Source organism: Sinohyriopsis cumingii, chromosome 3 (genome assembly GCF_028554795.1).
Source record: "Sinohyriopsis cumingii isolate HCF-2022 chromosome 3, ASM2855479v2, whole genome shotgun sequence".
Lineage (NCBI taxonomy): Eukaryota > Metazoa > Mollusca > Bivalvia > Unionida > Unionidae > Sinohyriopsis > Sinohyriopsis cumingii.
In genome coordinates this window covers 150,952,728-150,970,433 of record NC_142963.1, presented here as the reverse complement: position 1 = coordinate 150,970,433, position 17,706 = coordinate 150,952,728, and the positions used below count along the sequence as shown (strand labels likewise).

Below are 17,706 nucleotides of genomic sequence, written 5' to 3'. Positions count from 1 at the left end.
CTTTTTTTCTTTTTCTATGTTTTAAGGTATATCTGATATTTCGGTAGCAGTTATCCCAAGGCAGATTACTCTGTTTAAACAGTTTATCAATCTATCATTGAGATTGTTTGATAATCAAATCCCATGAGTTTTGGGGTTTTGAAGCACCTAAGGGCTTTTTGTGTCACTAAGTGATGTCATGAAAACTGCATTCTGGCAGTCTCACTCCATTTTCTTTTCATCCTACCTTAGTTTGATGTCATACCAGAGTGCATCTTTGCATTGGGCTTGATTGGTGTTGTCATGCGGTCATGTCATCAAGCAAGTTGTCATGTCATCAAGCAAGTTGTCGTGTCATCAAGTAAGTTCTCATGTTATCAAGTCTGCAGTAGATCACCTTAAAGATGCCAGATGTTCACTCTCACAGTTAGTCATGGGACTATCAGCCTCCCTCCATGTTTGAAAAAGCTGGAAAAGTGATAATAACAGATGTTGTAAATGTAATTGGGGTACATTATGCAATACTTATTTGTTACTGTTATCAATTTCCCAATCCCTCCTTGCTCTGATGTCCTTTCATTCTTGAAGAAGGATGGTAATGAAGATGATGGAAGTGGCTAGGGGTTTCAGTTACTTAATGGGGGATGGAATTGGACTGGAGATCAGTGCTAGGAAAATTAAAACTAACATAATAACGAAAACAGGTAAGTATTACATAATTAAAATTAGTTCCCCCCACCCACCAAATATTTTACTGCCACTGCTGCTGCTTACTTTAGGTGTTTTGTCATCAGGGAAAGGATATCATGTGATCTACATTTCATCATGCAAGTGGCATTTTTATAAAGATTATTCCAGTTTAATAGAGTTGTCTTTCCATCAAATCCCCAGCTGTAGACATGATGTTTTCATTGGACTTGGTCTGGGTGTCTCTGCATCACAAACATTGAGGCAGTAACCAGTGCTGTTTCATATATTGTTGAACGAGATTTCTAGCATCAAGATTTTGTCATACTGGCAAATCTCCAGTCTGATGTGCTTATGGACCTAGGTCTCAGTGTTATTTACATCATTTCAAACTACTCCTTGTGACAGTTGCTAATAGTGACATTTTCTTCATCTAGTGATTTGGTTATTTTTAGTTTAACTTTAGTTTAAATGTTTGGCCTCCTTCACAAATGACCTATTTTATTACACTTAAAATGTTGTTTTTACAGGTTGACCCCATAAAAGTTTTTCCTGCTGGCAAATATCCCTGTTGTTGGCATGGCATGTTAATGGAACAGGATCAGAATGTTTCATGTATCATTGTGAACCACCTTATGTCAGTGTTGGTCAATGACCTACATTTAAGTACACTGATGTTTCAATTTTACAACCAGTCCCAGAGTTGTGTCTTACTGGCATATCACCAACTGTACACATTGAAACTGTGTCAGTGTGTTCCTTATGCCATTCTCAATGCAAAAACAGAAGATTTGTCAGAGACTTACTTTTTTACACTGATGACATTGTTAATTATAGATTTACCTAGTTTGAAAGTTTTGTTTTCTAGCAAATCCCCAACTGTAGGCATAAAAATGGGTCAGGTTGTTCCTTGCGTAATTGTGTCCCATCACTTAGGGAGGATAGGTCACAGTAACATACATTTCTTCCACTCTTTGGTGTGTTGTATCCAGGTTATTGCCAGTGTCAGACAAACATTGATATTCAGCCAAGCTTAATTTCTGTTGTGTTATTGACTGAGCCAATGTAATGTCTGAACTTCTCTTTCAGATTCTCCTTTGATGGAACTACAGATTACCCTCGACTTCCCAGACTTGGCTGTTGACCAGTTTGGTAACACTGGCTTTTGGACTCTAATATACAATCAGGTAAAAAGTCTGTGCACTTCACAGAGAATTAGCAATATTCTTTTGACTGTCCTTGGACTGATGTCACCTGTAGTCAACAATTCTATTTTTACTACTGATTATATCTAAAGTAAACATAATTGAAAGTAATTTTCTGAAAATATTATAAACATTTTTGAACAGAAGTGCAAAAAAACTGGTTTTATGTGTTACAGTAGAAATTTATTTGTTGCTATTTTGGTTGAATTTTATTGGACTAACTGGTACTTAAAAGACCCACAGTCATCTGCTGGTGGGATTATTTCTGGGATGGGTCTGTAGGAGGGAGACATCAACCAGTTATTGGGGTCATGGCCTAAAGATTAAGTTCATGACTCAGTATTCTAATTTTTTCCATAACAGTTTGCCTTCTGTTTTATTACCTTGTGCTGTTTCAGAGCAAAGGATGAAACTTGGTTTACTTGTACATCATCACTAGCAGTTGTGTTACCTACCACATTGTTTGTCCTACCTTCAATGTAAATTTACTACTTAATATTTTTTACATTCTCCATTACACTTTCATTGCCTCATCATAAATTTAGAACCATTAGTGATTAAGAGATGCAGCTTGGTATACCCATATGTCATGATTGACAGGCATCACATGACACTTTTGGGTTGAAGGGTAATGTTATGCTGAATGATATGAAATTTCCATCACATTTTACTTTCCACCCAATAAGCCATGTGAGATAAGGAATAAATGTTTGTAGTCAGACTTACCTTATATGTATATAGTGGTTGAAGACAAAGATATAACATGTACCGGTCTCTGCAAAGATGAAATCTCTGATGTCAGATTTATACTACATCATTCAAGCATGTCTGCATGTAATAGACGTTGTTATAATAAGAACTAGATATTGGCATTTGAGGCCTTTGAGCATGTTTCCATTTCTATTTTATTTTTTATTTGGCAGGGTTTTGAAGTTGTTGTCAGTGGCGAAAAGTATTTTGCTTTCTCCTTGTACAAAAAAGATGGGAAGAACGTCACCAGTTTTTGTGATCAGACATTTCCAGGTTGGTCACATGACATCTTTGACAGGAACTGGGCCTGTTTTATTGGAAGAAAAGCAGAAGAACAGAGACCAAAACAGACTGTCCTTCCACATGAGGAACTAAGGTGTAAAGCTCTTTTGTTTACCAATATTACAGTAACTGTCAGCTAAGGTCTTTCATGCCTTTAAGAATCTGAAAAGCAAACTGCAGAAGATTGACTTAGAAAAGCTGTTTGGGATAAAATACTGTTGAATATTCTGTAGTAGATATGACCGAAAAGCTTTTCTCCAAACAGATATTAAATACAAATGATAAATATCCAGTGATATATCCCATGACTGTTATAATTTGGTGTGAGAAAAAATCTTATATACTTTTGGACTATCACACAGTCTTACAAAGTTCTATTTCTATTTTTCAATGAGTAATATATTTATTTGTTTATGGTGATATTTGGAATGAAAAGACTACTCTTTGCAACAGTTTTCATAATGAGTTTGTGTAAATGGAATGAAATAAGGCTCTTTTTGTCTGCATATTCCCAATGTCACAAGTCATGGGCAATAATCCACTACATTCCTTGATCAGGCATGGCTGCCTGTGGACATTTCCTCTTTCTTCAGGATTATGTATGAATGAAAAATATGTCATCAACAACACTGTAACAATCTACTATATACATGTATCGATAGAGTTCTCATTTTTTCTTGCCATGTGTTGTTGTGTTTGAAAGAGAACTTTGATTGGCTCATTCAGAAGGCATGAAAGGTCATGTTGGGTAATAATAGAAAAAAATAATTTATAAAGCAGTATTGTACATTGTCGCCTGTGGCTTGCAAATATGCATATTTGTTGCATTTTCAACTTAATAAGCACATTAAAAGTGAGCCAAAATGACTGTGATTTTATTTTGCATCGATGAACAAGGATGACATTGGATGACTGCACCAAAAAATTTGTGTTTGAAAGGGGTTCATTGAGGTGCATGTATATTTATGTGCTGACCATTCCACTCTTTCATTCTGGCTAATGAACATTTCAGTGGCCTATTGGATTTCATTACATATAGTCTCTCTATTGCTCTCATAGATGACAAATAGATTCAGCCGTATTTATATTACTTTGTTATATGGCAAATAGATTCAGCTGTATTTCTTTTGTTTTGTTAGATTGAAGATAATTAAATAGATTAACAAACTGGAAATAAAAAGCATTGATAGATAGATGGAAGGGCCATTCGGTGAATGGGTATTTAGGTAGGTAGGTACCCAGAAAGTAGCTAGATCAGCAGACACACAAGAACTTTTTGCTGAATTATATATTTTGTTGTTCAGAGTTGAGTCAAAAAGATTGTACAGACACAATGCCGAGTTCATTCATCAAATAAACCAGCAGCAGAAATCATGGCAGGCTACTCGATACCCACAATATGAGAACATGAGGATAGAGGATATGATAAAGATGAAAGGAGGAAGAAAGTCTACAATTGCGAGGTAAATAGATGTTCACAGTAATTATTACATGGTGCATGCTGGGGCATTTTCTTTGAGTCACTCAGAAAGAATATTTTACTGCTGATGTATACTATCTGTACTAGCTTCTAAGTCAGGTATAGCTGCAAACAAGATAGACCCTGATCTGCTGTTGCATGATGCACCAGCAGATCAGGCCTATGATGCTTGTTCTACTGACTACTAACAAATTACACAGACCCATATCTGCCTGTGCATTATGCAGCATCATGTCTGGGTCTGTGCAGTCCGTAGTTGTATTCAGTTTATACACGAGGACATTTAGAATTGTGATGGATAATCTGCCAGATAAGCAAATTAGTTTATCATCAGATAACGAGTTACTTTTTGATTTAGTAATTTACTTATTTCAAAGTAGCTGATATTACTATATCAAAATCAAAACATAAGTGGGTGCTGTGGTGGCTCATTGTTAAGCATGCTGGATTCAAGACCAAAATGGTTTGGGTTTGAAACCTGCCATCTGACCAGCTTGGGTCAGCTACCATGGTGTCCTTGGGCAGGGTAAGGCAAAGCAAGGCACTTTACATCAATTGCCATGGCACTAAATAAGCTACTTGTGTTGATGTGCTGCAGAGCGCCAAATCAAAACTCAACCTTTTCTTGATATGCCAGTGGCTTTTATATGTGACTATTCAAAATGTGCATGCCACAACTTGCGATTGTTTTGCTGTTGTACATCTTTTACCTCTCATTATGGCACAATTAGTTCTTAAGATGTCTTTGCTTAGTTGTTATGTTATAACATCATGATATTGTTTTGCACTGCTACATATATCTTCACAATAATAAAGTCAAGAATGCAACCAGATGTTCTGCCTGGCCATGCGCATATGAGGCTTTTTGTGGGAATTATGACGACTAAGAAACTGCAATGGCTTACAAACTTTAAAGTGAAAATCTTACTCATCAGAGGTTCTGTTAATGAAGGCAAATAATTTTAAAATATTTCTGTCATCAAGATCAATAAATCAATTTGCTGCTTGATGTGGGGTATAATCATTTCTCATCAACTTCATCCTTTTCCAAGTGATGCCACATTTAATGTGAACATTATCAGTACTTTAAGAAAAGAATTAATAGAAAAATACTAAATAATTGTCTCTTGCATAAATGTGAATTTATTGATTGGTAAACATTTACAAGTAGGAAACTAAACTAAGCCATTGACTCGTGTAAATGTTGCAGCCTTATATTTAACCATATCAAAATCAGAAAGTACATTTACTCTATATCCTTGCATTGACAATATTGGTTTAAATCACTAAGTCATTTTCGTAAATATTTATTGATACGTTTAGGTATTTAATTGCCTCAATATTTCATAAAAAGACAGTTTTGTTTTGATAGATTTTCCTCTTAGTAAGCTTGTAATGCAAATGAGGTGAAAATTATTTTTTGTTTATTTCAGTGATACCCAACTTCACTAGCTAAGGTTCTGATAACCCTATCTAAATCTACACCTTGGCAGATAGAACAGCTATATTGGTGCATTGTCCTAGTGACATCTCTTCGATTTCATGTCTTGTGCCATAGTATGTTATGCCAACTAACCAATAGCATTGTGCATTGTACATTGGTAGAAAACAGTGGAGGCAATTGACCTAAAAGGGATACTTTGTAAGTTTAACATTGAAAATATGATGGCTATGTACAAGAGGGAAGCCATTACAGGTGTGTTTGAGTGAAAGGTATTTGTGCAAAAACAGACCGGCAGTGGAAAATTGCTTATTTATCAGTCCATTCAAGTTGTGTGCCCCCCTTGACTTGATCACATAGGAACAGTGTTCTGATTTGAACAACTTAATTTTGATTGGATGCGGTGGCTTGCTACCGTAGACAATGAAATTGACAAGACCCGAAGCACAGAAATGTCTGTTCGGTATGCCAAGGTGTAGATAGAGTTATCAGAACCTTGGGTAGCGAAGATGAGTTATTACCATGAAAACTAAAAAGTTTCTTTCCATGCAAAATAATAAATTTACTCCCCTTTTAGCATACCTAAGCCAGCTCCAGTGACCCCAGAAGTTGCCAGAGTGGCTGAAACATTACCTGATAATTTTGATTGGAGAAACTACTATGGCATTAATTATGTTTCCCCTGTAAGGAACCAAGGTGAGTTATACAAAATTTGCATACTTGACATTGACAATTACCCATCCTGTGCAATCTTATTTTTTAAAACAGTAACTTAACTATTTTAATGTAAGTTGTGTTGCTTCATGATTTTATAGTAGGAGTGTGAGACAGACTGCATGACATGGCAATAAGGAAGTGATCTATAGGGTGGAGGATATGGAAAAATGTGCAGGAGGGACATTGAAGAATCTGGAGAAGAGGGCATGGAAAATTATCAAGAAGTAAACATGGAAGAACCTGGCTAACAGAACATTAAAAACCTTGGAAATGAGGGAACCTGAAGAGCCAGTCAGTAAAGAAGCTGGATAACAAGAAAGTGAAAAGTTGGATATTGAAGAATCTAGGGAAGAGGACCATGATAGAACCTGGTGATGTGGTCATGGAACTGCATTAAAGAATACGACAGAAAAATGATGAGAAGATGACATTGAAGAATATGGGAAAGAGAACATGGTAGAACCTGGGATAGAGGACATTTAAGATTATGAAAAGGAGGACATGGTGGAATCTAGAAAAGAGGACATGGCAGAACTTGGAGAATGGGACCAATAAAAAGCCTAGAAAACAGAACATTGAAAATTCTGGAAAAGAAAACATGGAAAGAACCTGTATAACAGGACAGTAAAAAAAATTGGAGTACTGGACATTGAAGAAACTGGAAAAGAGGGAACCTGAAGAACCAGTCATTAAAGAACCTGGATAAAAGGACATTTAAAAATAGCTGGATATTGAAACATCTGGAAAAGAATCATGGTAGAACCTAGGGAATAGGACATGGAACCTGGTGATGTGGTCATGGAACTGCATTAGAGAACAGGAGAGTAAAAGAAATAGAGAAGAAAACATTGAATAATATGGAGAAGAGGACCTGGAGAAATCTGGAAAAGAGGACAGGGGAGAACCAGGAAAACAGGTCATTGAAGAATCTGGAAAAGAGGATATTGATATAACCTGGAGAACAGGACAGTAAAAAAATGTGGAAAACAGGACATTGAAGAATCTGGGAAAGCGGACATGAAAAGAACTTGGATAACAAGATATTGAAGAATCTGGAAAAAAGACATGGAAAGAACCTGGAGAACAGACCAGTAAAGAACCTTGCTTACCACATCAGCTGAGCACATTTTCGAATGATTATGATGGTTATAACAATATAACAACAGTATTATAACAACAGTAACAACAATATGAACAACAGGAGAAAGTTATAATAATAATAATAATAATAATAATAATTTAAAAATAATAATAATAGTAATTATGAGGGGATGAATTTGGAAGAAATGGTGGATTTAATGCACATGCTAATTTTTTGTTTTAATGCATATAACATATTTCAAAAACAGTATTTTTGTAACAAATTCTTTTATGGCTTTAGATATTTCCTATTATTTATGTAAAGTTAAGGAATGTTTATTCATATAAAATTGGTAAAACAAAAATTACATAGATTAAATGAAACTAAAAGTTCTTATTTGAGGACTCAACTGTTTCATTTTTCTGTAGATTCATCTGGTCCATCTTGATGATGATAAGAATGGTATAAACTTCTCATTTTCAAAACCCATTTCTAGCTTCAGTTATCATTTTACAATTTGTATATGAGCTAGAATAATATATCTATTGGATTTCAGGTAATTGTGGAAGCTGTTATGCCTTTGGATCAATGGCAATGAACGAGGCTCGTATTCGTGTCAGGACGAATAACACTCTGACACCTATCTTTTCTACACAGGACATTGTCGAATGCAGCGAGTATTCACAAGGTAATTGATTCACAAATTTAATTATATTTCATTCTGTGACATCTGGCCTGATGCTGTGGTATACATGACATCATCTGGTCTTGAATATCAATCAAAGTCAATTTCATTATTGCCTGAATTTAATGCTGCATACATTTTTTCAGTAAGTTCTTATAAAGATTTTTAAAATTTCAGATAAGGTCATAAAGCTATGAATATGTCAAGTTTTTCTTGCTGTTTTCTTGAGAAAATAAACATGCATTAGCGTTTAGGAACACATAAGCACAATAATGACTCATGGCATTGATTAAAAGTAAAGTTCTAAACACATAATATTGAAGACAGCATTAAAAGATCATGGAAGGTGTGTTATACAAACTTTGAAGTTTTGTTTACTAACAAGAAGAATATTAATTCATTTCTGTTTGGGTGATAAGAACAAACATTTTGGTGATAAGAACACACATTTTGGTGATAACACATTTTGGTGATAAGAGCACACATTTTGGTGATAAGAACACACGTTTTGGTGGTAACACATGTTTTAGTGATAAGAACACACATTTTAGTGATAACACATTTTGGTGATAAGAGCACACATTTTGGGGGGCCCCGAGTGGCCGAGTGGTCTAAAGCGCTCTCCGTTACGGATCACTGCCATCTCACCTCTGTCTGCGTGGGTTCGAGTCCAGGATTCGGCCAATGTGGGTATGTGAGAAAGCTTGCCAGTAGCTTCTCGTGGGTCGGTGGTTCTTCCCGGGGGTTTCCCGGGTTCTTCCTCCACCATTAATACTGGCCGCCATACATAGCCTATCGTGTGCTGAAAAATGGCGTTAAACCCCACAACAACAACAACAACAACACATTTTGGTGATAAGAACACAAATTTTGGTGATAACACATGTTTTAGTGATAAGAATGCACATTTTGGTGATAACACATTTTGATGATAAGAGCACACATTTTGGTGATAAGAACACATATTTTGGTACTCATTCTAGTTTAGTGTTTTTGAAGGATTTGTTAGAGACCAGGCTCATTGTGCAGTGGTTACATTTGGTCCTGCCAATGTAGGTACATGAGAAAGCTTGCCAGTAGCTTCTCGTGGGTTTGTGGTTCTTTCCGGGGTTTTCCCCCCCGAGTTCTTCCTCCACCATTTATGCTGACCGCCATGTATAGCCTATTTTGTGCTGAAAAATGGTGTTAAACCCTATAACAATAACAACAACAACATTTGGTCCCTAAATGCACCAAAACAATAATTTGTAATTGCTTTTCAATTATATATGACCCGGCATTAAAGATACTTAATATGACCCTAATAATAGTAGTAGTAGTAGTAATAGTAATAGTAGTAGTAGTGTGCCTAAAAATAGTATAGTGTATTAGGAACTATTCTGTAAACTAACCATGTACACTCGTGTCATAGATGCTTTAGCTTTCATTTGATTAGATTTGTTTGAATGAACTCATCAAGCTTTTTCATCTAATGAAAGTAGAGATGATAAAGTTAACAATGGATGAGTTCACTGGGTCACAAACGAAACTTTCAAACAAGCAAATGAATGAATGTGATATTCACAAATTTCAGCAACAAACATGAAAAATGCAGTAATTGAAAATACTATTCTGATTATTTGAACAGTTATTTAGCAGAAATATTGCAACTTTTCACAAAGAATAGTTCTTACTATGACCATTGCTCTTTAGGGTCTATAAAAATAGCACAGAGAAGCACATTGAGGTCAAGGACTATCACATATCTATCAGAGACTTACCATTTTACAAGTTAGTCAAAACACTAAATTCAAGAAATAAATGCAACTGAAGGTAGGGAACTAAGAGCATCAGAATCAATGAAAAAGTTATTTCTGCTGGTTTTATGGAATGTCACACAAGAGCTGCTTTTCAATTTTAACCATTTAACTATTTTGATACAATGATAGGCTAGCAATACATACCTGGGGTCATTCCAACAATGAGCATGCAAGTGACATGGCATAAACATGTCTCCTCTAGCTGTTAAAAAGACTGGCAATATATATACTTACATTTATGCATCTTGAATTTCCTCAATGAAATATACTTTTTTAGTCAGTTCCACAAATCAGAATGACATGACCGAGGTCAAGGAAAACCTGATACACACCCAAATGTTACCATAATTTTTACTACATTTTTAACTGAAATCACTTTCTGCTTACTGCACTGAATTGACACAATAAACCTAGTCAGTCATAAGCAAAAAAGCAGAATTTTGTTACGTCCACAAAAAAACAAATAATCCATCCATTTCAGACCAACAGGAAAAGTTTTTTTTAATGTGCATTCATTCAAAATATTACTCTAAATTTCGATTTCATGTAGACCAAAATTATAAAAAAATTTAAACTAATGTCAAGCATGCGACAGAGGTCACTGGGTACATTAATATTTTTACCATGTATTGATGAATCTATTGTTGTATATTTATTTTGAAATACAGTGTAAATTCAGTTACTTTGTTTCTTGTAGTGTACTCCTTTAATATTAAGCCTTATGTAGGAAAATGAAATGAGTATATAATAAAAAGGTTACTGCATTTCTATGGGAAAATATTAATTTGTTATTTCGGACTAATACTGCACTCCCAAGGTCAAGAAAAAAAAGCGTTCACATTTTCCCATACCAATGCAGTAACATATATATATATATATATATATATATATATATATATATATATATATATATATATATATATATATATACACAAAACCATATTGTGCCAAATAGCAATATACAAGGTATAAGAATTGTGCCAAATACCAGTATACAGGATATAAGAATAGTGCAAATCATAGTATATAAGGTATAAGGATTGTGCCAAATGGTACCAGTATGCCAGATATAAGGATTGTGCCAAATATGAGTGTACAAGATATATGGATTGTGCCAAATGGTACCAGTATGCCAGATATAAGGATTGTGCCAAATACGAGTGTACAAGATATATGGATTGTGCCAAATGGTACCAGTATGCCAGATATAAGGATTGTGCCAAATACGAGTGTACAAGATATATGGATTGTGCCAAATGGTACCAGTATGCCAGATATAAGGATTGTGCCAAATACGAGTGTACAAGATATATGGATTGTGCCAAATGGTACCAGTATGCCAGATATAAGGATTGTGCCAAATACCCATGTACAAGATATAAGGATTGTGCCAAATAATGGCATAGAAGATAAATGGATTGTGCCAGATAATGGTATAAAAGATATAATGATTGTGCCATATACCGGTACACAGTAAACAAGATGTAATGATTGTATCAAATACCAGTACACTGTGTACAAGATATAAAAGACTGTTCCCAAAAAGTTCTGCTTTAAAGCCTCTTTCTAATTACTGACATTTATATTACTAAATTGACATTTATTTCATGACATTTGGTAAACAGGCTGTGATGGTGGTTTCCCGTACCTAATTGGTGGAAAATATGCAGAGGACTTTGGGGTTGTTGAGGAGGAATGTAATCCATACAAAGGGATTGATGGTAAATGTTCTACTAAACCATCCTGTGAGCGTCACTACTTCACCAACTATGAGTATATTGGAGGATTTTATGGAGCGTAAGTGTCTTTACATTTCTCGTTCTTTGCACTTGTTAGACTTTTCCAACCTGCTTGAAATTAAAGTTTAATTCATTGATGTATCATCCTCATGTATAATTTCCATGTTGCATTGTATCAGATTGATCACATTTAATGTATCATCATTAGAGCTTTAATATATCACTATTACACATATAATGCACCATTATTACCCATTTAATGCATCTTTATTACACATATAATGCACCATTATTAACCATTTAATGTATCTTTATTATACATTTAATGTATCATAATTACTCATTTAATGTATCTTTATTACACATATAATGCACCATTATTACCCATTTAATGTATAATTATTACCCATTTAATGTATCATAATTACCCATTTAATGTATCATTATTATACAGTTAATGCACCATTATTACACATTTTGCATGTGGTTATATATATATATTCACCAAGTTTGTTTTAGTGCAAAACTCAAGCTCTAACCTAAACTTACCTAAACAATCTGCAACTTTAATTAGAACAGAGTCTTAAAACTGCCAATTTGTGTGCGTTTGTGTGTGATTTGGATTTTTAATGTAACTTTAACAATTTTTCAGTCATATCACTATGATGTCTGCATTGTGGTAGTTTATAGTGATGTCTAGCACTGGGGCATCATGCCACAGACATTTAACGTGATGTCCCACCCAGTCACATGATCCTAACACCAGGCCAACCAGTCCTAACACTAACCTCTTAATGCTGAGCGCCAAGCGAGGCAGCTGTTAGTTCCATTTTTATAATCCTTTGATATGATGTGACCAGGGTCTGAACCCACAATCTCCTGCATCCAAGGCGGACACTCTAACCACTAGGCCACCAATTTGTACTAGCCTTGATTATAAAAAAATATCATATCCGATTTTGAAGTTTTATATTATGCTTTCAGTTCATTCTCAGAAAGTTTCCTCAACTACTAAGAGGCCTGTGTCTTTACAGTGAGATGGAAAACTAAGAAATAAATTATATCAGTCTTGATATCAAAAGCTTCTTTGTCACAAAAGATCTGAAATCATTTTGGAAGTTTTTATCAAGAGCCGATTGAAATAGCTGTTGGACGTATATTGATGGACTGATTGATATGCTCAACACTGCATTATGGATTGATAGGTCTAGTTGCCATATGTGATTGCAACAAACTATATCTGAGTGTTTTTGTGTTTTTGGATTTAACATAGCTGTAACAATTTGAGTCATATCACTACAATGCCTGCAGTGTGGAAGTTTATAGTCTAGTACTGGGGGCATCATGCCAAATACATGTAGCATCATGTCCACTCAGTCACATTATCCTAACACCAGGCTGACCAGTCCTAACACTAATGCTGAGTGTCAGGTTGGGCAGCTACTAGTACCATTTTTATAAGTCTATGGTATGATTCTGGTGAGGTTTGAACCTGCAACCTCCTGCATCGAAGGCAGCTGATCTAGCCACTTAGGCCACCGGAGTGATCAAACTCTATTTGAAGCTATTGTAATATTTGGTTGTGTTTGTGTAAGAAATTGTATAAGCTGTAACATTGAGCTGGACGTCAGAGGTTAGAATAAGAAATTATCACACTCTAAAAATCTTCAGTGATGCCAATTATTACCAACTAGACACCAGCAAAGTTTACAATATGGTGATAATGGGGCATTAATAATACATGAGATGATAATAATGGGGCCTCAATAATGCATGAAATGTTGATAATGGCTCATAAATAATGCATTAGAATATATTGATAATGAGGAATCATTAACACATGAAATGGTGATAATGGGGCATGAATGATACATGAGATGGTGATAATTGGGCATCAATAATACATGAGATGGTGTTAATTGGGCATCAATGATACATGACATGGTGATACTGGGGCATTAATGATACATGAAATGGTGATAATGGGGCATTAATGATACATGAGATGGTGATAATGGGGCACCAATGATACATGAGATGGTGATAATTGGGTATCAATAATACACGAGATGGTGTTAATTGGGCATCAGTGATACATGAAATGGTGATACTGGGGCATTAATGATACATGAGTTGGTGATAATGGGGCATTGATGATACATGAGATGGTGATAATAGGGCATTCATGATACATGAGTTGGTGATAATGGGGCATTCATGATACATGAGTTGGTGATAATGGGGCATTCATGATACATGAGATGGTGATAATGGGGCATCAATGATACATGAGATGGTGATAATTGGGCATCAGTAATACATGAGATGGTGATAATGGGGCCATCAATAATACATGAGATGGTGATAATTGGGCATCAATGATACATGAGTTGGTGATAATGGGGCATCAGTGATACATGAGATGGTGATAATGGGGCATCAATAATACATGAGATGGTGATTAGAGGCATCAATATTACATGAGATGGTGATAATGGGGCATCAATGATACATGAGATGGTGATAATTGGGCATCAATGATACATGAGATGGTAATAATGGGGCATCAATAATACATGAGATGGTGATTAGGGGCATCAATAATACATGAGATGGTGATAATTGGGCATCAATAATACATGAGATGGTGATAATGGGGCATCGATAATACATGAGATGGTGATAAAGGGGCATCAATAATACATGAGATGGCGATAATAGGGTATCAGTAATAACAGACCATACACTGTTCATCATCTCCAAACTAATCCATCTTAATAAGCATAATATGAAAACACTGAATTAAAATGTACAAGAGGTTATTTGTCTTGGCATAATATGAAAACACTGAATGTACAAGAGGTTATTTGTCTTGGCATAATATGAAAACACTGAATTAAAATGTACAAGAGGTTATTTGTCTTGGCATAATATGAAAACACTGAATTAAAATGTACAAGAGGTTATTTGTCTTGGCATAATATGAAAACACTGAATGAACAAGAGGTTATTTGTCTTGGCATAATATGAAAACACTGAATTAAAATGTACAAGAGGTTATTTGTCTTGGCATAATATGAAAACACTGAATTAAAATGTACAAGAGGTTATTTGTCTTGCCATAAATGATGTTTAGTCTAAGTTTCAGCTTTTCAGACCAGAGTTTTGTGATCTATTGTGTCAACAGACCTTAATTTAAACAACAAAGCTTATGTTTAAACTGATTGTGTGGAAGTAAAGTCTCTTGTTTTCTATATCTATATTATGTGTATTATTTTCATAAGAATGGTTTTGTAAAGGTTATTTAGTTAACGACATTCAAATGCTAATTTTCCACAGTGATCTAAGAACTTTAAAGATGAGTGATAATTTATAAAGTGCATAGATTCATTCTTAAACTTCCAATGTTAAGACATACAGAATGGTACAAATTTTGGCTGCCACAATAATAACACTATTGCTAGGGTTTCTGAAAAACAGCCATTTTTGAAAAACATTTGTTTACTGTTTTCAATTTTCAAAAAACAGCTGTTAACAGCTGTTTTTACTGTTTTTTCCATATTTTCACTAATTTTACAGTCAATAGCTTATTTTTGTGATGAACACCGTTTTATTATATATCTTTCGTGATAAGTTCTAAATCAATACATTTTTACTTCTTATAATAATATTTCAAGAATACAAGTGCATTAAGCGACTTGTCTGAGAGACACGATCTTAATTTTGTACAGAAATTCGTACAGACCGAAAAAACTCTTTCAACGTCTGTTGATGTTGGTTTAATGGATAGAATTGCGTTGTACAATTTCTGGAGATTTTCAGTGCGCTGGCCAGGTTCCTGAAGAGCATGAATTCGGACTTGAGCCATATGAAACTGTCTTGCCCTCCAACTGCAATTGATGATCCATCTTTTTGAAGCAACAAATTCAATTCATCTTGAAGAGACAAATTCACACTTTCAGCATCATTTGACAACTGTTCGACGACATCTTCTACATCATTGACTTCAAATAGATGAGACACTAGATTTCCTGTGAAATTTAGCGTAGTTTTTGACGGGGCGACAGATGGATCTTTGAGACTGCACAGGAGGTTCATGACATCATTGTTCAATCGCTCTTCAACGCAACACTTCACATTTTCCATGAACTTGGTACTAATGTCATTATTCAGGTTAGAGAGCTTGTTGAACATGAATTCTAAAATTGTGTCAGCACTCATCAACGTTGCGTCTTCTTGACTTAGATTCTCAACAGCAAGTTTCACAGGTTCCATTGCCTTCAGACGAGTTTTGAGAGCATCAAAATCCAATGTCTCAATGTTCGTTAGAAACGGTAAAACAGTTAGAAAAAAAACAGCTGTTTACTTTTTTTTTATTTTGGACGAAAAACAGCTGTTTTACTGTTACTGTTAAACAGTTACCAGAAACCCTAACTATTGCTCTCAGCTTACAAATGGCTGAAGAGTTCCTAGTGGCCAAGTGGTCTAAAGTGCTCACCATTTGAGATCAGTACCATCTCCCCTCTGTCTGCATGGGTTTGAGTCTTGGGCTCAGCTAATGTTGTACATGACAAAGCTTGCCAGTAGCTTCTTGTCGGTCATTGGTTCTTCCCTGGTTTTCCCAGGTTCTTTCTCCACCAGTTTTACTAGCCACCATGTATAGCCTATCTTGAGGTGACAAATGGCATTAAACCCTACAACAACAGCAGTAACAAGAACCACTACAAATGACTGAACCTACCTACTTGGATCTTCCATAACTTTGCTTTTGAATGACAATATAGTCTTTAATCCTAACATAGTTTTATGCTTCAGAGATTGGCTATGAGTTGTACATTTACAATGAAACACAAGTTCAAGCATTTTACCTACTTTTGTAAATTCAAAACCGTGTAATGAAACTTTGTATCTTTTTGTATCTTTTTGTTCTTCTTTTCAGCTGCAATGAGGAGCTCATGCGTATTAATTTGGTTAAGAATGGACCGATTGCTGTGTCATTTGAGGTGTACGATGATTTTGTCCACTACAAAGGGGGCATCTACATCCATACTGGCCTTAGAGATAAGTTTAACCCCTTTGAGATAACAAACCATGTTGTACTAGTAGTAGGCTATGGTGTAGAGCCAGCCACAGGACAGAAGTATTGGGTGGTCAAGAACAGCTGGGGAGAGGCCTGGGGAGAGATGGGTTTCTTCCGCATCCGGAGGGGCACAGATGAATGTTCAATTGAGAGCATTGCCGTACAGGTTGAGCCAATTCTGTGATGATATATATCAAACATGCCTTTAAATATTCAAAATAATAATATATTTCAAAACAAAAGTATGTCATTTATGTACTGAATTTAATGAACAATGCATTGATGTGAATGATATTTTCAAGTATTTCAACTTTTTTTCAACTTTTTATCTTTTGAAATCTATTTTTTAATATATTTGACTCAGTTAAGACTAGAAGTTTACTGCAAGTGCCATATTCATAAATCATCTTGTAAAGAGTTGTACTTCATGTTTTCATAACATATTTTTGTTTAAATTGCTCATGGTTGAAATGTGCAATGAAAAGACTGTACTCAAAATATAGCTGTAATGCAATTAATTAAATAAATAAAACACTTAAATCTTGTTTGTCTTTTCATCTTGTATTCCTTCTTTATGGAAAGAAAAGAGAAATTCTTTTTTTATAGACTCAGTTTCTTTTAAATTCAATTCTCCGATTGAATCTTCATTCAGATAGACCACTCTGGTGGCCTAAGTAGTTGGAGTGTCCACGTTGTATATGGGAGGTCATGGATTCGAGGAGCAGCTGAGTCATATCAAAGACTTATAAAAATGGTACTAGGAGCTGCCTCGCTAGGCGCT

General features: G+C 35.1%; 1 protein-coding gene across 1 annotated transcript in view; it reads left to right on the top strand.

Moving 5' to 3' along the window:
- Positions 1–17,469, top strand: part of LOC149804151 (dipeptidyl peptidase 1-like) — a 44,583-nt gene extending 27,114 nt beyond the window's left edge. The window contains exons 2-8 of the mRNA XM_089954127.1: positions 1,756–1,853; positions 2,795–2,997; positions 4,208–4,366; positions 6,402–6,520; positions 8,179–8,310; positions 11,732–11,903; positions 16,785–17,469. Of these exons, the coding sequence (XP_089810253.1) occupies positions 1,756–1,853; positions 2,795–2,997; positions 4,208–4,366; positions 6,402–6,520; positions 8,179–8,310; positions 11,732–11,903; positions 16,785–17,109 (1,208 nt within the window). The 3' untranslated portion in view covers positions 17,110–17,469. The remainder of the gene's footprint in view (positions 1–1,755; positions 1,854–2,794; positions 2,998–4,207; positions 4,367–6,401; positions 6,521–8,178; positions 8,311–11,731; positions 11,904–16,784) is intronic.
- The last annotated feature ends 237 nt before the right edge of the window (positions 17,470–17,706 follow it).